The 27,841-nt window shown below is 45.3% G+C and overlaps 2 protein-coding genes across 2 annotated transcripts in view; both read left to right on the plus strand.

The window, feature by feature from the left end:
* Window positions 1–13,447: 13,447 nt before the first annotated feature.
* On the plus strand, window positions 13,448–27,696 carry LOC144147268 (sulfotransferase 2A8-like). The gene is made up of 2 exons (XM_077679361.1): window positions 13,448–13,751; window positions 26,518–27,696. The coding sequence occupies exon 2, from the start codon at window positions 26,529–26,531 to the stop codon at window positions 27,489–27,491; it is 963 nt and encodes a 320-aa protein (XP_077535487.1). The 5' UTR covers window positions 13,448–13,751; window positions 26,518–26,528; the 3' UTR covers window positions 27,492–27,696.
* The window catches only part of LOC144147269 (sulfotransferase 2A8-like), a 71,900-nt gene continuing 65,950 nt past the window's right edge, over window positions 21,892–27,841 (plus strand). Inside the window, exon 1 of the mRNA XM_077679364.1 lies at window positions 21,892–22,010. The gene's annotated coding sequence lies outside the window, so the exon portion shown is untranslated. The remainder of the gene's footprint in view (window positions 22,011–27,841) is intronic.

Genomic DNA, 27,841 nt, shown 5'->3' on the forward strand with positions numbered 1-27,841 from the left:
ATATACACTGTAATATAATGTAATATACTTCTCCATGTTATTCATGAGGTACTAAACAACTATTTTTTGTAGGGTGCTCCAGCCTCCACAATTTATCGAACCTTAAGATTAAGGATTTTCTGGAACGTGGGGAAGTCAAAAAGATCAGGCCCGTCCATCGCTTCGATGTTTTGCGTGTTCCGCGTTAATTTTTATTGCGAATACCGCGACTGTACCAACAACGCATAAAATTTTATTGTGCTGGTGCCGCAACCAGGGCGTTCCTTAACTTCTTACGGGAAAGGTAGTTGCCATGACGTAATTATCATCGAATGGGCGAAGTGTTCTTCTTGGCTCAGATTTCTTGCGCTTTGGTTTTTCCAAGTGTTTCGCATTTATGTTTAGTTACGGGAAGGCGGAAGTGCACAACTTGATTGATTGATTGTGGGGTTTAACGCGCCGACGCAACGCAGGCGATGAGGCGCGCCGTAGTGGAGGGCTCCGGATCAATTTCGACCACCTGGGGATCTTTATCGTGCGCCGAAATCTCGTACACACGGGCGTTTTTGCTTTTTGCCTCCATCAGAAAAGCGGCCGCCGCAGCCGGGAATCGAACCCGCGACCTCGTGCTCAGCAGCGCAACGCCTTAGCCACTGAGCCACCGCGGCGGATCGGAAGTGCGCAACTTCCTTTTTGAGCACGCAAATGGCCATTCTTAGCGGATTATATAGACACTTGCGTCGTTTACTGCGGTAATAACGGTGCTGCACTACTCCTTCCTTCTTGCATGACCGCTTAATTTTAATAAACGGCCCCGTGCAGCCTACTTCTACGCGGTGTTTCGCTTAGGTTCACAAGCCGCGACAACCATGGCTCGTCTAACGAATATCGTCCGATTCCGCTTTGGCCAGGCTGAGGACTTGCGTGTTTATTTTTTTGTCAGCGTTTGGAAGATCTTGTATACGGCTGTACCTGTCGTAGTGTTCTTCTGGTACCCTTAGAAAATGTTTTTCCGCATCCTACGAAATTCGAGTATGGAAGTGACTGGATCATGCGTTCAGACCACGTAGGGCAGGCATAATCACTCAACGGGTGATCATATATTAGAAGACCGCAATGAATATGTCTTGTCTTAAGCGACGGCAATGTTTTCTTCACTAAAGTATTCATGAAACCCCACCTGATCTGAAAGCACATCTCAATTTTTGGCGCTGCACAGCAGGCGGCACTCTACGGGAGGCGTTCTCTGGAAGTTATTCACTCGAAGCTGTATATTGTTAGGAATCACGCCAATGCAAAGACTCAGCGTTTAAAACGTTTTGGGAGTTGGTTGGGAGAGTTTGGGAGCAACAAAAACAGATTCCTGGTACGTACAATTGGAAATTGATCCGCAGGGTGTTGCCCATCTCCGAAGATGGTCGGGAGAGAGATAGAGAGAGAGAGAGAGATGAAACATTTATTGTGCTGCTATTGTAGGGGTGGATCCTTAGTTCAGGAAGCCATGGGCTGATCCTGGTGTCGTAGCCCGGGTTACAAGGAGTGCTTGGGCCGCCAGGTGTCCGCTAGACAGCAGTGTCTCCCACGGATCAGGGGAAAGGGCGTTTTGAAAGGGTTGCAGGTCGCGGTTTTTCCTGCAGTCCACAACAATATGGTGGAGCGTACTTAATTGATTACAGAATTTGCATTCGGCTGCGTACTGGGACGGTAATAATAGATGCATTTATTTATTTATTTTATTTGTACATAGTGCAGGCCGTAACCGGGCCCTTGACAAAAGATTCCAGCGTAGAACAATTCACAGCATTGACCGGCAACTTATTCCAATAACAAATGGCCATTGGGAATAAAGAATTCTTATGTGTATTGACACGACTAGCAGGCTGAAAAATGACCTTGTTATGGTTTGTCCTGAGTGAGTGTTTAAATGGGTCCTGTAAGTACAGAGCGCGCGGTATCTTAAAATGACCGTGATAGAGTAAGTATAGGAACTTTAACCTTGAAATTATTCTTCGTTTGTAAAGTGGCTGAAGATTTTCTCTATTAATTAGGTAGGTGACGCTTGAATGCCGCGAATGATTAGAGTAGATGAACCGTGCAGCTAATTTCTGAATTCGTACAATTTTGTCTATTAGGTGTTGTTGGTGGGGACTCTATATTATGTCGGCATATTCTAAGGCAGGGCGAATAAGAGTATTATATGCATTTATAAGTCTTGGGTCGGAGCATTTCGCAACCTTCTCCTGAGGAAGGATAGCTTCCCTGCCGCTTTTTTGCAGACGGTGTCAATATGGGGTTCCCAACTTAAGTTCGCTGAAAGCGTGACACCAAGGTATTTCACCTGATCACTTTTAGGGAGTTCATTATTGTCTAAAGTGTACGAAAAATTCAGCGGATGCTTCTTATTAGTGCATGTGAGGCATTTGGTTTTAGATGCGTTCGGTCTCATGCCCCATTTCTGGCACCATGCGTGTATATTTTTCGTGCGTTGTTCAACCTGATTTGGTCCTCTGAATGTCTTACAACTGTATACACGACACAATCATCTGCGAAAAGGCGCATCTGGATTGGTGATTAATACAAAATTGTATATCGTTGATATAAATAAGAAATAGCAGAGGCGCAAGGACTGAACCCTGCGGTACTCGTGAGTACACATGGAGGCTATCAGACGTATATGTGTTTACAGCTACACATTGTGTACTGTTCTGTAAGAAGCTGGAAATCCACGAGATTAAGGTGTCGTCAATACCAAAAGCTTGTAGTTTTGTGATTAAATCTTCATGTGGGACCAAGTCAAACGCCTTTGAAAAGTCCACGAATATGGTATCAACCTGACTGTTGGTAGATGACTGATAATAGATTTAACAATTTTGTGTGCCATCACCTTACAACTGGTGCTTGTTAGTGAAACAGGTCTGTAGTTGCTCGGTTCAAATTTAGAGCCAGATTTTAGTACTGGAATTATTTTTGCCCTGCGCTAGTCATCAGGAATACTCGAGGTGTCCAAAGACACTCTAAAGATTATAAGCAAATATTTTGAAATCCAGGCAGCATATCGGTTCAAGAATACATTAGGGATAGAATCGGGACTAGTGGACTTCTTTAGGTCTAGGTTATTCAATAGATGTAATATTCTTTCTTCACTTATAAGTAATTTTTCCATCGGGTGCTCAACAGTATAGGCCGCCAGAGGTTCTTGTGAAGCTGTGTGTGTGAAAACTGACTGGAAATAATTATAACCAGTCAGTTTTACCGTAAAATTACCGTAATTACCGTAAAATTACCGTAAAATCGTGATTTCGCTTCACGCACTTTATCACGCATAGTGCCAACGATACCAGCGTAATCGTTTTTATCTCCCTTTGTGCGACGTCGTCGCTTAATTTTTCGTTTCAACTCAATTATCTCGCGTGTTAGCGATGGGTAACCCGTTTCTTTCTTTGGGGGATAAAGTTGCTTTCGCAAAAAAATGTTATTTCTTTAATAAAACGCGTCCACAATTCCGGAACACTGTTCAGGGCGCTAAATTCGTCGAAGTTGCGTTCTAATACATCTGTTATTGCGCCATCGTCTGCGCGCGCATAATCTTTTACGTAAAGGCATGGTAGTTTGGTAGATGAGCGAGAAAGTGTGATAGGGCATGTCAGGACAAGCAACCTATGATCTGAAATACCTTCTTCTACGCTAACTGCGCTGTTTTGAAGTGTATTTCCAACGAACATCAGGTCGAGAAGAGAGGAGGACGACGCCCCAATTCTGGTATGTTCGGAAACTAGTTGGTTCAGTGAAAAACTGAACACAGTGAAAAGCAGCGATTCCGCACTTCTGGCATCTCTGTTATCGTAACACATGTCAGCCCAGTTCATTCCCGGCAGATTAAAATCCCCTGTTATTATTATGTTTGACGTTGAGTTTGTGTGCTGCGGAAGATAGTCCTGAACAGCTTCCAAATACTGAGGCGCAGCATTGGGTGGGCGGTATACGCATGGAAGTAATATGGTCTTCCCAGAATAACATAATTTTCACCATAAGCTTTCGTGTTGGGGAATTCCTTCAAGAACAGAAAACTTGATGTTGTTTTTAATAGCTATCGCTACGCCACCACCTCTGGAAGTTCTGTCGTTACGGAGTAGTTTATATGATGCCGGAATTACTTCACAGTCCAACACGCCAGCATGAAACCAAGTTTCGGTAATTACCAGCACGTGCGGGTGATGACACAGAATTAAATTTTCAATTTCACTGAGCTTGTTTACTACGCTGCGGGCATTGAAGGACAAGATTCTTAAGTTTTTGGTCTTCCCGTGTTAATCTGCCTTCTGAACATCAGGTCTTGCCCTTGTAGCTGCTTTTCGTCGAGAATACCTTGCAGCAACTTCTACTCTGGCGTTCTGCACGGAGTCCCGGACAAACATTTTGCCATCGACTTTTAGCTTGTCGAACACGAGGGACACCTTCGCTCCCTGTGCCTTCTCGTCTGCGGCAGAGCGCCAGAACTGACTGCGCACATCTTTCACTCTTTTCGAGAAATCCTCCGAAATCGATATTTCTGTGCCTTTTAATTTGTTACAGCAAGAAAGAATTTTAGACTTTTCAGAGAAATCAAAAAGTCGTAGAACAATTGGTCGTGGGCGTTCGCTACTGGGATTGCCTACTCTGTGGATCCTTTCTACAGATTTTACGGCAATATCAACTATGTCAGTAAAGATAGTTCTTTGGACCTTTTCTTGTAGCGATTTTGAGTCTTCATCAGGCTCTTCAGTCACCCCGTATATTACGAGATTGTTGCGACGACTTCTGTTTTCCAGATCGTCGACCTTAGCTGTCAGTTCTAGTATTTGCTGAGTCATGCCTAGGCAGTTTTTTTGTACTCTGCTCGTTTTTTCTTATATTGCTTTAGCTGACTGATTTCATTTTCCATGGCAGTAATTTTTTCCTCGATAGTAGATACCACACCCTCAACTTGTCTCAGATTAGCTGTAAGTTCTTTAGGCATTTTGGTTGTTTTGGTTTGTTCTTTAAGGATTTTCTTCAACATGGCATTGGTTGATGTGGATTCCGACTCTGAGTCAGAATTTGGGCCTGGGTTCTGTTCCACATCCCCAGATGTTAGTAATAACAGTCTAATAACATGGCAACAATCAAACATTGTAGCAATAAGACACTGAGGGCTGGGCAGCACCGTGAGGGTTACATCATCGTCTCGTATTGAGGATATTGAATTTTTCTCACTAACCTGCATTACAAAAAAGAACCGCATGAGCGTGTGTCCCAGGTCGGTGCCGCCAAGACCACTGAAGTGCCTGGCTGGCTGCCTCCACGTTTTATCCTGGCGCAGTGGTAGTTCCGTTGACGTCATCCTCGCCGGAAGATGGTATTTAAGATGCACGTCTGGTTGCTTATCTTATTTCATCCATGAAGTCCCAAGGAAGGGTGGCTGGGCAGCCGTGAATGCTGATCCGATGTCTTCTGACGGAGCATGCGCGGTTGTTCCGGTAACGAAGGCTACCGGCCACAAAGCGATCTGCGTTACAAAAAAGAACCGCATGAGCGTGTGTCCCAGGTCGGTGCCACCAAGCCCACTTTTTACGGGGTGTACGAAAGTGCCTGAGGTTAGACGATAATTGAGGTGGGCGAGAGGGGCATTTTCTGTGCCAGGCGAAGCGTTCTGCCGAGAGTTTTTTGAACGTTACTAGAAAGAATGACAAAGGACCGGACGCCCGGTGTCGTATACGAGATTTTTGCGCTGAGCGCCCCTCCTCATACATTGGGGAGAGGAAAAATCTACCGGCATCGCAACACCGACGTCCGGCTGCAAAACCGTCGCCCCGTACTTCGAAACATCAGACCCCTGAAGAGATTTAGGTGAAACTTCCCGAAAGCGTGACACACTGGAGATAAAGAAGTCGTACGTGCTTACAGAGCGGCAAAGAATATATATCCTTCCCTCCAAACAATACCACTTGTGTTCACGCAGGCGCCACACGCTCATGTCGGGACGGGTGGCCCCTGCCACATGCCGACTTCTGAAAGAACATCCGCCTGCCCATCGGGTGGACATTGTGTGGACTCCCGCCCACTCTGCATTGACGGGCAACAATTTTGCTCATCGACAGGCTCGAGACCTCACTCACCGAGCCGCTGAAACCGGACCTGTTTCCTCACCTCCCCTCACTTACCAAGAAATGACCCAATACTACCGAACCACGAGACAAACTTTCCCCAGTCCTCACACATCTTTGACCAAAAGCCAAGGAGTCAAACTCAGGCAAATTGAAGGAGGCGCTTTTCCTTACCCTATCCGCATGCATTTACACTTTCCAACGCAGTACTCTGATCAGTGTAAATTCTGCCAGAAACCAGGAAATTTGACACACATATTATTCGACTGCAAAAAAAAACTCAGACCTTCCGCCCCTGAACCCGTCCCTTTCCCTTGAGCAGTGGGAGATACTGCCGTCCAGCTGTCGACCTGAGGACCAGCTCCTGCTTGTGACCTGGGCTACGGCAGCCTAGACAGCACATGGACTCCTGGACTGAAGAACCACTCTCACATTATTGCCTAATAAAGTTTCTCTCTCTCACTCTCTCCACAGCGAGGCGCTTTTTGAGTTACCGGCGCTACAACGTGAACTCAGTCACCCCTGAGGAAAGAACCGAGCTGGTTCCAAAAACGTCCGGTTCTTGGTGAGTATTTTGGTTCGAGAGGGCGATTTTATTTCCCCAGCTACTGGGAAAAGGTTGATTCATCTAGGATCCGTCTTGAGCTAGGCGACTGCACAACGACGTGAATGAAATCGTTGCCACCAACATATTGGGATGGCCGCGAGTGAGCGGCTGTGAGCCAGCGGGTGGCGCCGGTACACTCGGGCCCGTGCGAATCTGATATTATACTCACGAGTTCCTTCTTTATCGCTTCGCAACTCTCCTTCGATTCGGATTTCCTCTATTAGCTAGTGGCTGCTTCACTGGTGAGCCCGAACGTCACATTTTATACTAGGTTCATTACTCTAGAACCAAATGTCCATTAACTTAGTTGCAAATGTGCGATGTAATACTTGTTATAACTTACGCAAGGAAACGACGACATCGTCGCCGACATACATCCACGCGATCAGCCGTGCACTGGCCGTAGATGACTCATGTACTGCCAGTCGTCTCTTTCTACATTAAATCTCCTCTTTCTATCTGCTCCCATCCTTAGTGACCAGGTAACAATTGAAATAAACAGAGTTGACAATGTATCGATTTCAAAGGTACTGAAATGCTCACCTAGATAAATTTCCAGCAAGTAGTTGCTGCCACAGAGGCTGCCTTTAGTGACGGACTAGTAGGCGCAGGCATCCATTCTGAATTTCTAGGGCGGTCGTTTGCATTCGCATTATAAACCGCTTTTCCTGCACAATATTTAGAAATTGCTTTTCTTAAGCCAGTCCGACTATTGTTTAATTGCTAGGACAACTTCTACTTCTCCCCCAGCCTTCCTTCACCAAGCTCCGCCTGTAGTCCTTCAAGCTTCATTTGTTTAAGGTGTGTTCCTAGACACACGAACATTTATCTTTATGAAGTGACTAGTTGTCTTGCATGTGTTGCCTTTAATTACACAGCCCTATCGTTGATGGCCACCGTCTTCCAAGCCCGCGTGACACGATTTAGTTGGCACAGCGGGCTGCAAAGCTTTAAATTTTGCTCACAAGTCGGAACACTCCACCACATAATCGGGGTGTGCGAATTTAGCCCTCAGCACCCTCCTCTCTTCCCGTCAACTACCCAACAAGAGCAATGGAAGATGTTGCTGTCCAGCCCCTCTCTGCCTACCCAGCTTCAGCTGGCGGACAGAGCACAGCAGCGCGGACTGCATATGGGCTTCAGTGAAGATGGAACCAGTCCCCTGGTCCGCCCTCTGACCTGTTCAGAAATATCAATAAAAAATTACACCATCTTCCCCTGGGGATCCCTGATGAGGATACGAAGCATCATGGGGGTTTCGCGTGGTTCCATTGTGTTGCCGTTATGTTGAGTGATCTGGTGTTTAGTAGCGCCAGAGGGAATTCCGCGCCCGGGTCCTCACCGGTGGCAAAGGCACGCAAGTACTGTAGTGTTACGGTGAGTAGGCGGTGGTTCTCGAGGCGCCGAGACTCGTTCATCGCGTTCTTGTCGATGTTGACGTCTCTGTGGTAGAATCGGTAGTCTACGTCAGCGTCGGTGAGGTAAAGGTTGTTGACGTTCGTGCACCGGCTGAGAGCAACGTACATGCCCTCCTCTTCGCAGCTTTGTCTTCTTCGCCTTCTTCTTCACCGGTTCCCCTACAGGAATGACGATGGTGGTTGGACGCGAAGCTATCTCGTGATGGATTCTTTGGTTGGCCAATCCTTAGGGTCATCCTGCCACAATCATCATCATCGGTGCTGCGGACGGGGCACGGACGTGGACATCTCCCCGGGCAAGAGATTCTTCGCATCTAATCTTCTTCTGCTTCTTCTTCAACGGTTCCCCTATGGGAACATGACGATGGTGGTTGAACGCGAACCTTTCTCGTGATGGATTCTTTGGTTGGCCAATTCCTAGGGGCATCCTGCCCCAATCATCATCAGAGATGCTGCGGACGGCGCACGGACGCTTCACATCCCCCCGAGCAAGAGATGCGTCGCATCTACGTATTTCCTTCTGCTCCTCCAAATGCCTCTGGCGACAACCTTAGTGTCATTACCTGACGAGGCCTGAGACTTTCTCTCACACCACCAGCAAGCACCCTATCAAGCACCCATTCACTTGGTTTCGACTGCACGATGTGGTACTCTCATGCTGCCGCGCATCAGCCTTCACTTTTTCTATACCCCACTTTGGTTTGGCGCATTACATCCTGTGCGGCCGCAAGTGTCTCTTGGCCACTTCTTACGCTATTTTCATGCTCAATAGCGAGACATCACTGTGCACTTTACTGTTCAGATTTTTATCAATTCCTAACTGACTGAAAATTCGGTTCTTGTGTATTCGTGATTTGCATCCAGGTCGCCGTATGGGGTTCCCTAAACCAAGCTCATGTAGCTATTATGGTTTACTTTGCACAAATAACACACGGCTTCTTATTTCGCTGCTTACTTTCTTGATAAATTGCCCGTTGTTTATAAATAACTACACATCATCAATTATCCTCTCACTTCGATCGTTTCGCACTGCATGTTGTAAAAAATGCATGCTTGCATTGACATTTTGCACCCCACGCATTCAGTATCCGTGAAAAGGTTTTTCTTAAATTGGTATATAAAGGAAAGGTAAAAAATTAGGAGAGGCCAATCGCTCTTGTCGAGTGATGAGAGCGATGCCGAGCGGCAAGAGCGACAGAAATCGCTTTTGGTATCTCCAGTAGCAAGCGTAAGCGAGCCTTAATATGGTAACGGTGGGAGACATTATTATTAATAATAATAGCAATATTACTTGTATTATTATCATTAATTGTTTCGTATATGTGAGGGGGTGACAAATTTTCTGGGCCCCGGGTGCAACTTTGCCCAGCAACGCCACTGTGCCCAGCGTCCTTCATGAACGTTTGAAATTGCTCACGCATTTTTTCATCTTTTTCTTTTCTTAGACAGGCGTCGTGATTATTGGCGTGTACGGAAGACGGGCAGCCCGGTGGAAACACGATGTGCCCGTTTCCTTAATATACGCTGCGACTGGACCTTGAAAGGTGATCGTGAAAACGGTCTTCAAAAATAAAGTTTTTCCGGACACTCAGAGCAAAGAAGAATATATTCATCTAAGATCTATAATTCCATATCTGATCCCATGACATTCGGATGTCGAGTCATCTGAAGCTCGGTCCTCTCCCTACTTATATTCGAAATTGCGTTACTGGATTTCCAAATAGTGTACTCGATTTTTGCTATTCAGAATACTCACAGGACGTGACCCACTAAGGAAAAACGAACTCCAACACGCTACACGACGTCCAGCAGAAACGTTTACTAAACGCGTGAACGAGTGCGGCCTTGCTTGTTCACACTAAAAATAAGAACTCCTATTAAACCGCAATGCCCTGCCAAGAAGTAACAGCATGTTATATACAACTCTGTGTATAGGAACAGGTTAGAATAGTATAGACTTTTATACAGGTATTCCGCCACCAGGTGGAATCATGCTCATGAAACAATGTCCCCCCAAGACATTTTAATAGGCTATACCTCGTCGGAAGAAAAACCAACAGACATAATGGCAAAAGGAACCCCAAAAGCAACCATCTCATTCAAGGCTTTGTCCTCCGTTGGTATGCATGCTTCCCTACACCAAACTAAGCCAATATACCCTGAGAAACTGTGGAGTATGCGAAACGCCTTCCCTGCCACCCTTTAAAAGCCCACAGCGACCGATGGTTTGCATGGAGCTTCACAATACCCTACACGGGCTCACTTGGAAAAATCTACGAAACCAGATGGCACACCTCAGAGAACGCTAGAAGTACAATGGAGTCTTGGAACAAATCAGTTTCATCCTCCATTGCTTGTACCGCAAAGAATCAGCGGGAAAAACTGCAGCGCCAAGTAAGGCCCGTTCTGCTTTCTGGGAGCTGGTGTCACGACTATCATCGAGGGTGATACAACGTTGTCGAAAAAAAGCTAAGCAAACACTGCTTGCTCACATATCCGCATCCTAAAATAAGGAAAAACGAGCCAAAGCTTCGATGCCAACTCTTGCAGACCTTGCTATCCTCGTCACTCGGCACAAGTCTCAAAACAAGCAAAAGCCACCAACTGATATGAAGTGAAGTACCTACTCTTAATATTGGTTGCCAAGAATATATACAGTGAGTTCGTGCTCCACCGTTTCCAACGCCTGATCATTTCCATCAACCTAACAAACAGGCAGATATGTCAAAATTGTTTGCGCCGGCTCATTCGTCCCAGCGGGAAATCAATTGCCCCTCAGCGTCAAAGCTTTGTATAACAGGCGAAACTTAGTTTGTGCACAAAAACGCGCCAAAACTACCTCAATCAAGGCAGTCTTCCCCACATAATACAATTTCCTGTTAGTTACGGCTGCCAAGAGTAATGGGAAGGCCAATAAAAATAATTCGCATAAACGGAGACAGCCATACACGTAATCGTGGTGACCTACAAAATTAGACCAGTGCCGTCTCCATATACACCCACCCAACCCCCGTCCCCCAACAGTGAAGGACACTCGTTTTTACATGGTGTCACCACCTGACTAGATACTTTTTCGACAGAGCACTCAAAAGCGAGGCCCTTTTGCATCTAACCCAAAGGCAGCACCGCCGCGGCAAAATTTTCCTTGCTTTCAGCAATGATGTTTCCATATGTATTGTAAATAGTGAAGAACGATGCAAACTTCTGGCACCTGTAATGGTGAATTACGAAGGCCCTTAATTGCACTGACCACTTACCCTCACTACACCCTCACGATTGTCACGAAGAAAAAATGAAGCACAGTACTTTTAGCCACCATCCAATACTCACCAAAACACGATTTTTATTTTCCTGCACAGACCACTGGTGCGAGTCCTTACTGGAGTTATTGTGCAGTTATGTGCCTCTGTGTTTGCGGATTCCCTCACTATCGTAGTGTTGAATCACAGCCGGCTAACTGATATAATGAAGGTTTGCACCCCGGATATGGTTAAAGTTGGAGCTGCCGAAAGCGTCTTTTCGGTTTTGTTGTCTGCTACGTAACAGTAAAAGTGGGGCAGTGTAACGGCACAGGGTGCTAACATTGCATCATCTTGCGTTCTGACATTTGGTGGGAGAATTTTGCCTGTTGAATACGTTCACACTTCAGTTGGCAAGTGGAACAGTGCTGATTGTTCATTTCTAGCGACGTGTTTGACTCTGGTCTTAATTGTAGTGGTGGTATTGACATTATGTCAGACCAGCCATTGATAGTCCACAGTGTGCCTGAATGATACATTGAAACTGCTTCTGGCACCGAAGCCGAAGTAATCAGAGGCAAGCACATAACTGCGAATCGCGAAAAAGTACGTAAATAGCTGTTAATTCCAATCGTGTCACCTTGGGCTAACAGCCTGCCATTTTTTTTCAAGGTCTTTTTACTTTTCTAGTACTTTGGGTTCACCCGTCCCTTCAAATAGACAAGATTAGTTGGGTCGGAGTGTTCTGTTCGTTCTTTTCAGATATTAATGCGCATGTTTAAGAGCACAGGACTGATGCTTAACAGTATGAAGGCACGCATCCGGGATAGATAATACGTGTATTTGAAACACACCGCAGTCATTTATCTAGTTAAGCACAGCGGTGAAAATAGACATGTTGTTCAGGAATATATATTTGAGACCGTCTGCCTCCTAAGGAACACGACTGCACGTTTATCTTCGGAAGAACCGTGAACTAAGACAGTAGAAGACATGAACAGTGTCAGTGACACTGATGCTGATCGGAAATATAGTCATTGCCATGGTGCTAGAAGTTGGACTTTCACATGACAGACTTCCTCATTCAGATCTTTTTCAGAAGCCAGGAAAGGGTCTCGGCAATTGTAATTTACCCGCCAAAAATGGGCAATATTTAACGGTTAGGTTTTTCTTCCGGGCGGCAAGGTGCCAATGTCGGTTTCTGCTGAATTTCGCGCAAATGTTTCGTTCGACTAAACCAGTAGTAAAGAATGCTATAGCTTTCACCTGCAGCGTGTGAAAGCACAGTGGGAAGTTCTGATTCCTTTTATTACCTGACCTTTCTGAACAGGGTGCCAACATTGCAATTTTACGGGAATAAGATTCATATATAATATTATTGTATTGGATCCCTGGGGCAGAACAACAAACATCACTTCGGTAAACCATTGATGCAATCAGGATTTGATAAAGTTCTGCTCTTTCATTTTCGTCAGCTCGCAGCCGGTACCACGAAAAAATTATCCTGAATGCAGTATGTAAAGCGGGACAGTATGTAAATCGGGACAATATATAAAGCGGGACAGTATGTAAAGCGGGAGAGTATGTAAAGCGGGACCCAAGTGTTTTATTACATTTCGGATCTCTTCAACAGGAACAGGTCTGAACCACTTTAAATGTTCACAGTGGTTAAGTCCTGTTATATTTCCTCTAGTAGTTCTATGCTTCCGCTAACCTTTCTCGCACGTGTACAGTGCACACGCACTCGCGGGTTCAGATGCATCTGGACACACCAACACACACGTGAGAGCTGACATGCGTACGCGCAGACTGCACCCTCGAACACGTTTTTGGAAACACTACCGAGAAACGAGTAAAAAACCTACGAACGAAGGGGTGACTGCAATGTCGCGAAGTAAGCTGAAGCGGATGTAGTTGGCAGCTTAGAGCGGCAGTTGCTACTTGTGTCCACTAGGAAAGTAATAACTCTTCGTCGAACTGCTTCCTCTCCTAAAAATCCGGAAGTCCGCAAAGCTTTGGTTTTGATATGCAATAAATATATATATCGCTCATCTTCTATTTTTCCAACCCAGCCAGCTGGACTAGCCTCACCGCTGTCTTTTGCGTCTCCCGTATTGTTTATAAGGGCTTCAACCTTGCAAGCCATCAGTCCAGCTTGGAGTTGCCTTGGTAACACCGCCACCCGACCGCCACATCCTCCACGCTATTGTAGACGCTATCCCAGTTTGATTGAGCCGCCTAGAAAGTACTTCTGTCTGTCGGCGTGTAAATTCTCTGTCATACCTAAGTCTCCACTAGTTTGCAGAAACAGGTGGGCCTCCTTCCAGAAGCGGAAATTGCATATCAAAGTTGGAACATCCCATATTGCAGTGTTCATCGGAAAAAGGTGTGGTGTTCATGTCACTTTGATCGAGTTTCAAGAGAGCATTGCGTTTTAGATCAATTTTCTGTCACTCAGACGCCGACAGGAAGCTACATCTAAGGCCTGTACGCTTTTTGCAGGACTTTCGAACTGCGAGTGGAACTATAAAAATTTTTAAAATATATTGTACGTTATATCCGCCCAGAAAGGGATACCTGCTCAAATTACCAGTAGTTGGCGCACTGAAAAAATACGTAAAGAATACCTAAGGGAGAATTGAATGCTCTTCCATAATGAATTAATCAATCAATCAGCGTTGAAATGTCTTGCTAAATCCATGGATTTTGCACTTAGTTTTGAAGTGTTATCAAAATAATTGTGGTGCCTGATAAGTGGTGAAAACATATTACGATATGTCAAGCACGGCTTCTGTTTCTTCGTGCCCATCCTGAACAATCTTCCAAACTGAGTCATCTTATGGTGGCCTATTTTTAAATTCCTTCAGCTGCTTTTTAAGTTTATCATAGAGGGTTTAGTATTTACAGATACATTTGAAGACAAATAGAGACGCTAAAGTTCACATTCATCCTAAATCAAGTGACCCATTTAAATATCTACTCACTATATATCCCTTTGAGTGCAAGAATTAACAACAGAGGAACATAAGTGTTGAATTCGTTTGGGAAAGTACCTTTTTTGGAATTTACGGTTCAAAACGAGAATATAGAAATGTTTTCCAAGGCGCAAGAGGCCTTGCTTAATTGAATTAGATGTGCGTCAATTAAAATACATTCAGTTGAATCTGCATTTTAAATTTACCCCTTAGCACTTATTCACCTTACGAGAATAAGAACCTGATTGAAAATGTAAGCAGATAATTGCAGATTGCGGAACCGGGAAATTTAAAAACTCTTGACAGGAAAGCGACGTCGTTAGTGCAGGTTCCAGTGAACGCAGAGCAAATCAATTCCCTCCTCAGCGTTATTGCCAGAACGAAGGGAATGGGCTGCTATCCTATACATTTTTGTGCTGCCTGAAGGTACAAAAAATATAACGGCTTGAAAATTTTGTCCCAATTAAAAAAACCGCTGACAAGTAACCATTAGTTAACAGCTCTATACCTATCCTTACGTACCGATGACGCATATCCACAATAAGAATTGACCCAAAATTACAAGCTTCTACCTCAGTAGAAAATGTAATATGTTGCGTGCCCCACATCACTAGCCACATACTAGACACACAGCTCATGTCCACTCTCAACAGTGTCTCTTCGTGAAAAAGTAAAAAACCCCTACAGAACAAACATTTCCGCTGGAAAAGATCAAGTTCTTGCACGTAACACCACACTCCGCTCACGACGCTAATCTCCACTGTGACGAAGAGAGAGACAGGCAGAGAGAGAGAGAGGGATAGAGAGAAACTTTTACGGCGCATATAATTCACATTAGCAGTGTGCCTGGCCTGGTGTTCCGCCCGTATACCACATTCTTCCCTTCACTAGAGGCAAAAAGGACGGCTACCCACCCCCCGCTCCCGGGGGACGGCAACGGTGTGGCGGCGACCGACGGATGTGCACTTTTGCCTACTAACCACCGAAACAACACCGAGCCTCTATTTTGCTTTTTTAGCGCCAACTACAGTGGTAGAATTAGTTATTTGGAAAGTTCAGCGCATCCCGGCGCCCGGGCACCACGTTTGCTGTGGAGGTACTACATTGAGGATACCGCAGCACTACAGTAAAGATACTAGTGACTTTTTTGTACAAATTTGCAACCATGTCGAAAAGCGCTATGGGCACAAAATACTTCTCTTACCTAAACAGCACTTGGCCACCTTGGTTTCGTATTTTTTTTATTCCTTGGAGAAACCAAGAGAAGGCGGGGGCTAAAAGCGCATTGACCTGGCAGAGGCCTCAGCCGCCGTATTCGCAGTTGCAGCAACAAAGCTAATGTTCACACGATACGCCACGTTTTATGCGAGTGCCCACGCTACTCGCCTGCAAATTTAAACAAATTCAGACATAATCGCACAATCATAACAGCGCAATGGCGGAAAAGCACAGTCATTAATACATTTCCTATGTATTATACAAAGCTAGGTCTACAAATGAACAGAAGGACCAAAGTGTACACAAAAACATATTATTCTCCCTTTTAATCAAAAATGGAGCTAACGACCCTCAGTCCTTAGCATCTTATAGCAGCTGACCGCGGCGGCGGTTGGATAAGCGATATTTGGGTTTTCGTTTGGGCGCACGCTAATTCGCCGAAATGGCGGGTGCCCAAAGCTGGCTCAAGAGGATCCTGCTTGCGTCGCTCTCGCAGCCAGCGAGACGGCACGTGACCACGGCTGAAAAGAAACCTGCGACTCGTATCCCGGTCCACCGGTCAACTACGACTATCGCTGAGCTAAATTTGTAGATTCCGCGCGTATTTCGCAAGAAATGAGAAACCAATAAATCGTGAAACGTTTCCTGCCCTCGGAAACGCTCTGCGCACACGCCGGCCGCGCCTGCCCGAATGGCCCACGAAGCCGCTCAAACCAGTGCAGACCACGGTAGCAAAAGCTTGTAGCCGCTCTTCCGAACCAATCTGATCGCTAAAAAGAAGTTGCACATGCGGGAAAGTAAATTTTAATGGGGTGAAAAATTGTGCTAGGGATTGTTATCAGCGCTGATTCTAAACACGGTTACAAAATATCTGCCGCGATCCTAAGGCTATGCTGACCGGCCTGCGGAGGTTCGGCGGTCCGATCGGGCACCGCGGCGCGCGGTGCGGCAATCGGCGGAAGGATCGCGCTACATGCGCTAAAGCATCCTTACAGGCTACGGCAGATGTCTCGGTCACTGATTGCTCAAAGGGCAATTACAGCGAAGATAAAGTTCCACATGCGAATAAGGGTGGTGAAAAGTTGTGAAAAGTTGTTTATGGATTGTCATTTGCAGTTGCACAAATAGCAGCTATCAAATATCCGGCACGATGCTAAGCCTAAAGTTTCCATCAGCCGCCCCGAGCCGGTCGCAGGCTGTTCGGGATGCTCTTCTTCTAAAACTTTCCACTCGCGAGTGACTTGAGTTTGGATTTCCCTAAGATCTCGAGGGCCCCGAACCCCAGCTTCTCTTTTTCTAAAACTGCCTACTGTCTGTGTAATACATCTATCCAAAGCGATCCACCACAGAGTATGACAGTCAGGTCACCGCAGTTATTTACCAAGTTAAGCACACCTGAGAAATTAAACAGATACCGTCATTGTTTAGGAATATACAGGGGAGATCATCCGCCACCTAAGAGACACGACTGCATGTTAACCCTTGGAATAACCGTGAAATATGACAGTAGAAGATGTGAACAGTGTCAGTAACACTGATGCTGATCGGAAATGGAGTCATTGCCATGGTGCTAGAAGCGGGAGTTTAACATGACAGACTTCCACATTTGGATTTTTTTTAGAAACCGTGAAATGGTCTCGGCCATCTTATTTAATAAAAAGGCCGCTGGTGGTTTGAATTGTGCCTCTTAAACCATATCAGGCCTAACCCAATCCATTTGTATTATGGTGAAATTGTGAATAGAAAACAAGTTATGCTGAGGCAACACGAGTGCATAATAGTAAATGCACAAAACTACCTATAAACTCTCCCTTCAACATGTGCCGCCTCAGGGTAACTGCCTGGGTTTTTTTCACTAGGCGTGTACTGTTTTCTGCGTTAGGTTGGTACTTCCCTCGCAAAAAAGTTTAATTGGGTCGCGTTGTTTTAGTCGTCGTTCCCAGATGTCGCCGCACCTGCCCTAGAGCACGGCATAAGGCTATCAACATTCGGGTCAAGGAAAATTAATATAGGAGTCTCTGAAACGCACCAAAGTTAATTACTTCGCATGGCCCATCGGGGAAAGCCCAAGGCTGCCGTAGCTTATCTTGACAACTATACAGGTGAGACATGGTCACTGAAACAAGAAATGTGCATGACCGTAAATGAGACAGTAACGCATCAGACAATGTTAATGAAGCTATGCGCAAAAACAGCACTATGTGCTGGAGTGGAGTTGCAAATATTGTTTCAGAGTGATAGTTTACCTGATTAGGACGGTTCTCGGAACACTAGAAAAGGTAGCGGCAAATTTGTATTTTGTGGTTAACAAGCTTATGTAACACACAACGAGCAAGTTGAAGTACTGAGTGGAGCTGTGGCCCCGTAGGACTGTGCTGAATATATGAGAGAGGTACTGTTCGTGCGAATGAAGACTAACGACAGCTATGTCTTGAATTGCTGGCGGGTGACACTAAATTAATAACGCGTCAATGGCTATGTGAGGTTCATCGTGAAAAAATTTTGAAGCCATTGCACTGCGAGAGGGCCCTGCTGGGTGAGATTCCAACGTGTTGTAGCTCTAGGAACGTTGCACACACTTCCGTACAGTGCAATAGAGAAGAGGTGAGCATTGTAAAAATATTGAATTCTGTGATTTGTTATACGATATCGAGAACAAGGCACAATATTTTTTTCCAGTACGGTGTTTAAGTTCGCAAATATTTTGTCCACTTTGAGATGCTCTTCAAAGGGAAAGATTACTATATTTTAGACAATTTCTAGACTGTTAGTTAAATCTTTTTTCTTCCTTTTTGTCTTTCCTTACATTGGCCATACGTCTAAAAGGCAGTTACAGTGTTTTTTTTGTATCTCTTGAAGAATTTCCTCTTCTTTTAGGGAGGATTTTATTTAGGCTCATCAAAATTTCGAATTTGCTCGGCACGTCGCATTTCGCCGGATATGCAATTGCGGTACGTGTTATTTCCTATTCATGGCAGCAGGCACTCACCACGCTAGGAAATGTTCTTGGTATGATGGTACCCAGAACCCGTTCAAAAGTTTTCGGAAAAGAAAAAAATGAAACTCAGAAGCACGCACTAAGAAATCTGCTGAAACAGCGCAGCTGTGGTTATATTATTCAGCTCGAACAGGAAGGGCGCTCTCTCGGAAGCAGCAGCGCTGTTGTCGCGCAAATTCTGCGCTTCGGGCAAATGAATAAATAGCTTAACTCCAGAAGCGGGAGGCACCGTCCCGTAGCTGGAGGGAGAGGAACCCGGTCCTGAGGGACCCCTGCGCACTCGATAGGTGGGTCTGGCAACCGGTTTCTGTGAATCCGCGTATGAGACACAAGACCTACAGAAGACTTATAAAATGCCCGACCTCCTAAAACTCCCGTGTTAAAACTTGTAGCCATTCCAAATACATGCCATCGGCATCGTCTGCGTCTAGGTATCCGGCGAGCGAAGAAGTTTTTTAAATACGATAGCCTTTCTTGGGCTCATTCAGCGCCGAAATCTGGTTCTGTCTGTCTGTCTGTCTGTCTGTCTGTCTGTCTGTCTGTCTGTCTGTCTGTCTGTCTGTCTGTCTGTTACTCGATTCAGCCAGCCGGCCAAAAGAAACTAGAAACTGCGCAGTAGCCTTATATACCCATAACCAAATCTAAACGTCTAAGTCTGGCGTTAATTTTCATCCTTGTCAACATTGTGTAACACGAAATTACGCAAATATAAGGGAGAAAATAATACATGAGTGATATTTGTAGTGTTACTTTATTAAAATATTCACGGATGCTTGGTTTTTGCGACAGCAAATATTACACTACATCAACTGGAGAAAACAGCCGCCTGCTGTTGCCCGGGATACCTGGTGGCATTTAAAAAAATCATACAGCAACAGCAATGAAATGCTTCACTAGATGAGTTTCACGTTCCGCTTGGAATTGTCGTGGAGCAACGTGGTTCTAGAAAAATTGGGCCCATCTCCGCGCGAGTAGGACTCGAGTAAATGCGTCGCATAGGGGGTGGGTGTATTGCGTTAACGTATAGTGTTTGGTGAGTTGGTGGTTGTGAATGCGTTGTATCAGCAGCTTCTTGACGTAGTTTGAATGAGTCAAGGATATAAGGCGCGTTCGTAGCCTCCCATTCTGTGTCGGCTTTGTGGCGCAGTGGGAAGAGCGCCATGTACATTGCGTTCCGGCCGCAGGGTCGAGGGATCGAAAGCAGGCGCAGGATAGTATTTTTTATATAGTGTAGGGGGAGGGGTGCGGACAACGACGGTGCGGACTACGACGGACGTCAACGCGGGTGACATCGTGAGTTACTGAAATGCTCTGCATTTAAAACGTTGTAGTAGGTGGTTAAAACGTTGTAGTAGGGAACGTTCATACAGGATACCAACCTATCAAGACTAGTTTTCTCTGCCAGCGTTGTTTATACCAGATATCCGAGATACTTTTTATAGGTTGCAGTCCAAGATCCATTTTTTCGTTCTTTCACTTTTCTTTCGTGTTAGTGACGCTCCATCTAGTGTTTGTGGTCACTTTCTGCAATCCCGTCAGACACCGTTGACGGGAGGGGGTGATTTTGGAATAAATGTACACGGGCCACGTGCTAGACATAGGAGTTTATAACCTTCCTTTTTTTCTGCCTTCCCGAGTACCAAGGTACGCTCCGCAAGTACAAACAACTACAAATAGGTGGCATGTAGCCTTTCAGCGTTTGGCACCCAAATTTCCTTTCTCAAGGCATTGGCTAACTGCGCGAATTTTTAACCATTCTCTCTAGCAGCTCCTTGGGTGGAACAAGGGTGGATATAAATAAATCTAAGTGGGTCGGCACCTCCTTATGGAGCACTCAGAAACAGCTGCAGCGCCATGTGGCACATTGGAAATGGTGGAATAATTGCGCTCACTCCCTGCTGAAATTTGGAAGGAGAGGACCGAAGTGAATATTTATCACATTTCCGTCCCTCATGCCTCCGCACCTCCTGCGAAACTGCGGCAAACAAAGCTTCTCAGCTGACATTACACATTGTTTTATGGGTGAAATGGGTTTTTTATGATCTGGTGTGTGTGTGTAAATTGTCTGTGCCGTCCGGTCGATATTTTATCCGACAGGCTCTTCCCGTAAAACGAAAAAGTGCTACCCTGGTTTCTGTGAGGACGTGCAGCCTCCCTTTTTTTCAGTGTCCTTGTATTCCATGGTTAAAAAGAGAAAATAATAGAACGAGGACGCAAGGGAAGCTTTCAACCAACTTCTTTCTGCCGGAAGCGTCGGTAGAACCTCTTGTCTGTAGAACATTTGCGAGAAGCACATGACGTTCATATTTGGCCGTTCCCTTGAATGGCCCCGGCGGATACTGAAAGATGACCTTCATAAACGTTGCTGAAGGTTGTTTCTTGCTTTTGCAAATACTTCTATCTAGTGCACTCTAATTTAGGGTTTCTGCAATGAGCAGTTGTTAGACCTGCCCTCTGGTGTCCTCTGCACCTACCTGTTCGGTCTGTACTGCCCTATGACAAGGCATATTTTCCAGGAACTTCATTGCTTAGTACGTGCGCGTAATGCTTGTTTCACGCCATCTCCTAACGGCCGAACGAAGCGAAAGCAGATTAACAGCACAACAAAACTTCTTTGTTTGAAGCTCTGTGTCTAAAGCTCCCGCGAGGTAACCCCCCAATTGCGAAACGACAAGGTGTCCCCTCTCTCTCTCTCTCTCTCTCTCTCTCTCTCTCTCTCTCTCTCTCTCTCTCTCTCTCTCTCTCTCTCTCTCTCTTTCGATTCGAAAAAGGATTTTTTATTAAAGCATTTTTGTGGATGCGCCCTAATGTCTGACATTATTTTATCACAAATTTTCACGCCTCCCCTCTATGACAAGTCTCTCACAATCACAGTACGTATATACGTGTCACATTAGGTTTATGTGCGCGCCACATTAATGGAGCTAACGTCCAAAAGTTTTCAAACGTACGCACAAGCTGGTGCGTGTGCCTGGAAGCTCATATAGGGCTTTCATACTCAAGTTGACGCACGGGCGCGCACGTGCACACGGATATATGCAGGCTCAGCATACACTTTCCAAAACATACTTTGGAGAAGGTGCGAGCAAGGAGAACGGCAGGATACAGAAATAACGCGCGGATATAGCATCGGGAAGCCACCTCAGGTGATTGTAGCTAACAGCTCATCGCAGCTGGGCTAATTGTTTTGCTACAAAATCGATCAATATCTCTCGATCTATCTTCGACAGCAGGAAGTCTGCAAAGCTTTCTCTTTCGGCGGAAAAAAACATTTATACCGCTTTCCATCTGCGTTTTCCGCCGCTCTCACAGCTAGCTCAACTACACGTGGAGCGGTCTATTTTTTGACCTCACGTACACTTTATTATAAAAACCTCAGCCTTGGCCACCATCACCCTACCTTCGGGTTACACTCGCAGTAAAGGCACGTGTGGGCCGTATCATCCCTGCTGAGGTAAGATAGCGCCGGTTTCATTGAGCCACCCAGATAGTGTTTCTCACCGTACTGCGTAACTTTCCGTGGGCTTGAAAAAAGTAACCGGCTAATTCTTCAGACGCAACTGGCCTGTCCGTTTTCACCCAGCACACACGGATGTGTATACCGAAAATAGGTTAGAGGTTATAATCAGGTCCAATGTTTTGAATATTTTTCTTCACAAGAGAAGACACTATCAGGGACCTGAATTCGAATTAGGAGATGTATGAATGTATTCGCAGCACTACTGAAGCCCCACTAGAAGCTAAATAGTACAGATGAAAGGTGTCCAGACCAAGTACTTGGCAGACACACTTGTTCAGAAATATCCGGAAGCACTCGTTCTGGCTAAAACAACGAAGGGAAACGGCGTCAGATAATACTTTCAATTAGAAATTTTTCTCAACAAAGATAAAGGGCGGTGTCATGCGCGCTGTTCCGGAGGTCTTGAAATTTATTTAAACCATCTGGAATTCATGAACACGCGACATAACTTGTGCACACGTTCACTTTTTATGTATCATTTTTATATTTTTTTTTATATATCCGGGAAAAACCAGTATTTACCATCCGGTTGGAACCAGCTGCCTTACGCTGTTAAGTACTGCGCCTTTGCTAATGAGCTGTTGTTATTATCCTAAAAACCTAAGGCCTCTCTCTGGGCTGTTTGCAACTTTTGTCAAAATATCTTATCAGCCTGACTACAATAAATACGGTCTGATGGCTTTCCAGAGTGAATCGCGCTGTGTTCCTCCCGGGAAGTTATACGTCCATACTGTGGTCGAAGTGGTGGCGAAAAAGCTGAACATATCCGAATCTGTGGCGAAGTGATAAAACTAATTTCTGGATATTTACATTGTGGATCAAGTAAAATCCGGCTTCTCTCTACTCCTGCATGTTCCGATCCACATCTAAATCCTTTACATCATCGTAGGGTAGTATTGTAATTGGTAGCCCTCCCGTTCGATAACATGATACACGGGATCAGAAATAAACGCTTTGTTGAGATACTGTAAAATACACAATGGCATTCAGGTGCCGTTCAAATTAGTCCGCCTGTTATTAAATAAACCACTGAGATATCCCTTTGATGACAGTATTCAACCGCTCAACCAACTCCCTAGTTGCACGGTGTGTAAACGTTCGTTCGGTTCAGAGTAGAAGCCCTTAAATGTTTATCAACCTTTAGGAAGCCCTACAATGCTCCACAAAATCTGCTATGGAGAATAAAAAAGAACAACTGAAAAAAATATGTAAGAATTTCAAAGTTTTAGCTCGATGCCAACTTCGACAAACATTTGACATTGACATTTGAGGAAAAGCGGCCTGAGGATGGGGAAGGCAAAATTATTAGATGCGAAGCAGCTTATGGTCGAGCCTGTTTTCTCCGCCGTTGTGTGGGCGCCATTGTGTGGCGTCCACACCCCCACTGCGCATGCCTGCCCAGGCACCGCTGATGATGATTGTGGCAGGATGAATCTAGGGATCAGCCAACCAAAGATTCTATCACGAGATAACTTCGCGTCCAACCACCGCCGTCATCTTCCCGTAGGGGAAGCCTGAGTAGTATGGAAGATATTCCTCCTCTCCACTCTGATGCTCCTCTTCGATGCTCCTCTCCTCTCCGGCATTCCTCTACTCCTCTCCGAAGCTCCTCTCCTCTCCGGTATTGTGCAACAAATGGCAACACCTGCGGCTCCACGCGCGATAATGCGAAGCAGCTTAGGGTTAGAGACCCGTCGGTAGCCGCTGCATACTCCGCTGGGGGCGCCACTGTAGCTCTGCGGTATATATGACGCGCGCGCGCGCTCCGCTCCCCTCATTCTCCCCCCGCAACGCCGCGATCTAACTGAAAACTAATGGGAAATTGAGTCGACCGCATGGCTGCTTCGCATACTACTCAGGGTTCCCCTGGGGAAGATGGTGACTTTTCTTTCGAATATACACGTGTGAATGGAATAGAGGCTCACACATCCCATAGTGTAAATGCAAGGTATGAAAAGCGAACAATTTATTTAACCGTTGGCAAACATCTAAGTCAGGCGGGCGCATTGTTAATACGAGCTCCGCAAATGTAACTTCATTTCGTCAGCACTAACCAAGAAAATGGGCATTAATACCACACGCTCTTTCTGGTTCAACGAGGTGAAACTACAATTTATTTCGGTTTGTAATATATCGCGGTAATAATGCTTGACGTTGGTTGGGTTATTGGGGTACCCATGGCCATAACCCCGCGCGGAAACTAGGACTCTAACGGGAACAAGCGCCCAACACGAGCGCTGTACTCCAACTAAAGAGAGACAAACTTTGGTCTGTCACTGTTTGCGTTTGAGACTTCCCGCTCCGTTTCCGCGCAAAAGAGAGCTCAGCTATATACACGTGTAATTGGAACCTGTAGGTGCATCTGGCAATGGCAATGCACGACTACTACATCTGAAGGCTAACGGGCCCCAGATTGTTGCACGCTTAAAGCCCCGTGGCAGCTGTTGAGGCTCGGGATTCTCTTTCTCTTGAAAACACGCCAACGGGAACAAGCAGTTCTAAATTCTACTGCGAAACTTCCGTTTGCTGCGCTACTCTGTTCGAACAAAGCGATGCGCTAAGCCTTGATATCCGATATTGCCCCGCCAAAGAAAAAAGTTGGCACCACTACCAGGACGACAGGAGTGTTGCCGCGGCAGCTGAGCTGCGCCTTCGTGTATTAGTGAAAAAAAAACACGCGGCTACGTTTTCAATGCAACTTCGATATTGAATCCTTGGCACAGGTGAATCGGCAAGCAACGTACACAATTTTATTGGTACACAATCGTTATTTGAAGAAATAAGTTTTTCAAAAAGCTTTGATAATGTGTGTGTGTCATTTTGTGACGACCTTCTGGACAATTTACTTCATACCCCAATTTCGTTCCAAAAATTTTCTTCAGTAGAAACCCATTACGTCTTACTGATTTGTGAAGAAAAAGTCAGTTTCAAGGAATAGTAAATAACCTCAAATAACTAAGCCGCGAAATTAAAGTGTGTGCTGAGACTTCTATCAAAAGGAATGCGGAGTTCGAGGGGGGAAACAAATTGCGATGAAGTGGCACTCGCAATTTGTTGGCACTCGCACTCGCAACACTAAAATTAAAAAAATATGTCTCTGAGATACTGTCACGATATCCAATAATCGTGATACCATCTAGGACGCGCCAATTGGGTCAGTGTTCTAATAATTATCGGAACGAAATGGGGCAGTTCTTAAGGTAGAAATTGAAAAAAGGACGTGTTGAAAACGGTAACAAAAACACTTTTAAGTGAAAAATGCCTGTTTGAGTTCTCATAACTACAAAAACAAAACGTCTCATAAGAACGCGCGAGAGCGGATGAAACTCACGAAAATAAATCACGTTGACCATACACGTCACGAGGAGAGTTAGAGGAGAAAGAGCGTGATTGGTTGGGGAGAGAAATAAGATATGTTGCACGGCAGCGGTGGAAAAAAGACTATCGTCGTTCGATGATATTTGCAGCCAAGCCAGAAGATATGCACAGATGTTTTTATTCGACGACATAGGGTTGCTTCGCATAGTTTTGTGTATAAAATTCTATAGGTCCACAAGAAAATTCCGGGTAACCAAGAAATGTAACAGGTGCTTTGAAGTGACTACCATTCGAAATTTTATACTGAATTCTTGTGCGAGCTTCAACATGTCTCGTTGGCGTTCTTTTATATAAGATTGTCATCACAAAAAAGCCATGTATAGAACTAACCAACTTTCAAGCAGTGTTTACGGAAGAAACTGCAAGGATACATTGTAATACTATATTACATACATAGACGTGGGCTTTCAGACGCTTATTGCCCTGATTTGGAAGTCACAAGTACAAAGGAATAAGCTTTTTACGCAATTTTGTATACACAGTAACCCGTCCGAATTGATAAATTTTTGAAGTCCACGCAATAATGCTACTTCGCCTAATAATAAACATCCAGTGGGTAATCATTGTGTAACACGTATAAAATATTGTGGGGTGAACTAGATGACGCTTTGCAATAAAGTGACCTGTTGCGTAAAGGGAACTAAATGTACTTGTTGTGTAGAAACACCAACGACTGCCTGTAGAGTGTGACCAAATAAACTCTTCCAGTTAATATTGGACAAGAACTGCATGCCGGCCACATTGTTATACTACGTATTTTTTTATGGTACGGCAAGGGGAATAATATTAACTTCTCAATAAACAGCTCCTTTTCGTATTCGTACTTCACGTTTAAACTGCGCAGGCACTTCTTTCGTGTATGACGCTCTGCAGCACACAATCTAATGAGCATATCGACTCCAGCTCCATCATTTTTAGCCTTCCAGGACAATACAATATATTATCACAATTTCCTTTTCTACCCTCTTGACAACTCTGTTCCTCGTCTTGGTTCAGGATGCTCAATTTTTGGTAAAAATGTCGTCATTCATTTATCTACGTAATGTTTTTCCTTACTTTTCAGGCCAAACCAGAATGAGCGTGGTCACCAAAAGACCCTTCTTCAAGGTTGTTGACGGCGTGCAGAGGTGCCCGAACCTCAGCATTGACATATTCGAGGAAAACAAGCACTTCAAAGCTCGGGATGGCGATATTGTACAGTGTAGTTACCCCATGTGCGGAACGTATTGGATGAACTACATCACCATACTTATTCTCAGACGAGGGGAGCCGTTGTCATGCGCCAATGAGTTAAACCGGTGCGTTCGGTCTATCGATCATGTCAAGAACGTCCACTTATGGGAACCCGATTTGCTGCCAAAGCGCATGTTGATCACGCGCGTAGCCCTTCGTCCGGAAGCGATAAACCCAGCAGCAAAATATATTTGCATCCCCCGGAACCCGTGGGACGTCGGTGTCTCCTTCTACCACCGAGCCACCGACCTGAGCCCGTACCGCTTCCAGGATGGCACGTTCGACGAGTTCTTTGAATCTTTTATGGAGGACAGTTTCGGCCTCCGTGGGTATATTGATGTTGTCCGGGCCGGTTACGCCTTGAGAAAGGAGCCGAACGTTTTTTTCGTCACGTACGAAGAGCTCAAGACGGACACTCGAGGCGTTGTTCTCAGACTGGCGGGTTTCTTGGGGCCGACTTACCGGGAGGATTTAGAGAACGATGAATCACTACTGCAGAAGATTGTGAATTTGTCTTCTGCTGAAGTGATGAGGGACCTCATGGTGGTCGGAATGAGGCAAAAGGAAGGGGGAGACATTGTGAACAGCAGAAGCGGATACAAAGGGGACAACAAGAAGTTCAGTGTTGGTAGAAGGGCAGCGGTTGGACAATGGAAGGAGTACCTTACACCAGAGAAATTGGCGCGCATAGAGGCGAAGATCGAAGAAGCCGGAGAAGAAGCCTCATTCATACAACTCTGGAATGGCATTCGAGCGGAGGCTTTTGCTGCATCCAAGCACTCTTTTGATTATGCATGTTGTTAATACGAGCCCTAAAAATCTTCCTCGTTCAGCTACCAACGAACAAATTCTTCACAATCTTGCTTTCAAAAGCGACATTTTATTAATTGGTGTGTGTTGCTTGAGCCTGAGGTGGCCAGATGCGGGTGGTGTGCGGTACCATTTTAAGCGACACTAAAAAGAAGTAAATCGTGGTTTTAATAAAACAACAAAGGTGTGGTTTGTGGCATTTGTTTGTGGTTCCTGTTAACTAGGCAGTACCGTGCCGAGCTCCAAATCGTAATAAAAACTTCGTGGTGAAGCTGAGACAAATCGCACAGCCACCAGTTCTTGCTGAAAATAGGTATTTGCTCTACAATAGGAGTGTGTAGCCT

The sequence above is a fragment of the Haemaphysalis longicornis genome, unplaced genomic scaffold, assembly GCF_048455015.1.
Source record: "Haemaphysalis longicornis isolate Haplotype H1 unplaced genomic scaffold, Haemaphysalis longicornis Haplotype H1 scaffold_7, whole genome shotgun sequence".
NCBI lineage: Eukaryota > Metazoa > Arthropoda > Arachnida > Ixodida > Ixodidae > Haemaphysalis > Haemaphysalis longicornis.

Excerpts from the sequence above, each read along its gene's own strand:
- LOC144147268 (XM_077679361.1), top strand. The coding sequence starts at position 26,529 with ATGAGCGTGGTCACCAAAAGACCCTTCTTCAAGGTTGTTGACGGCGTG.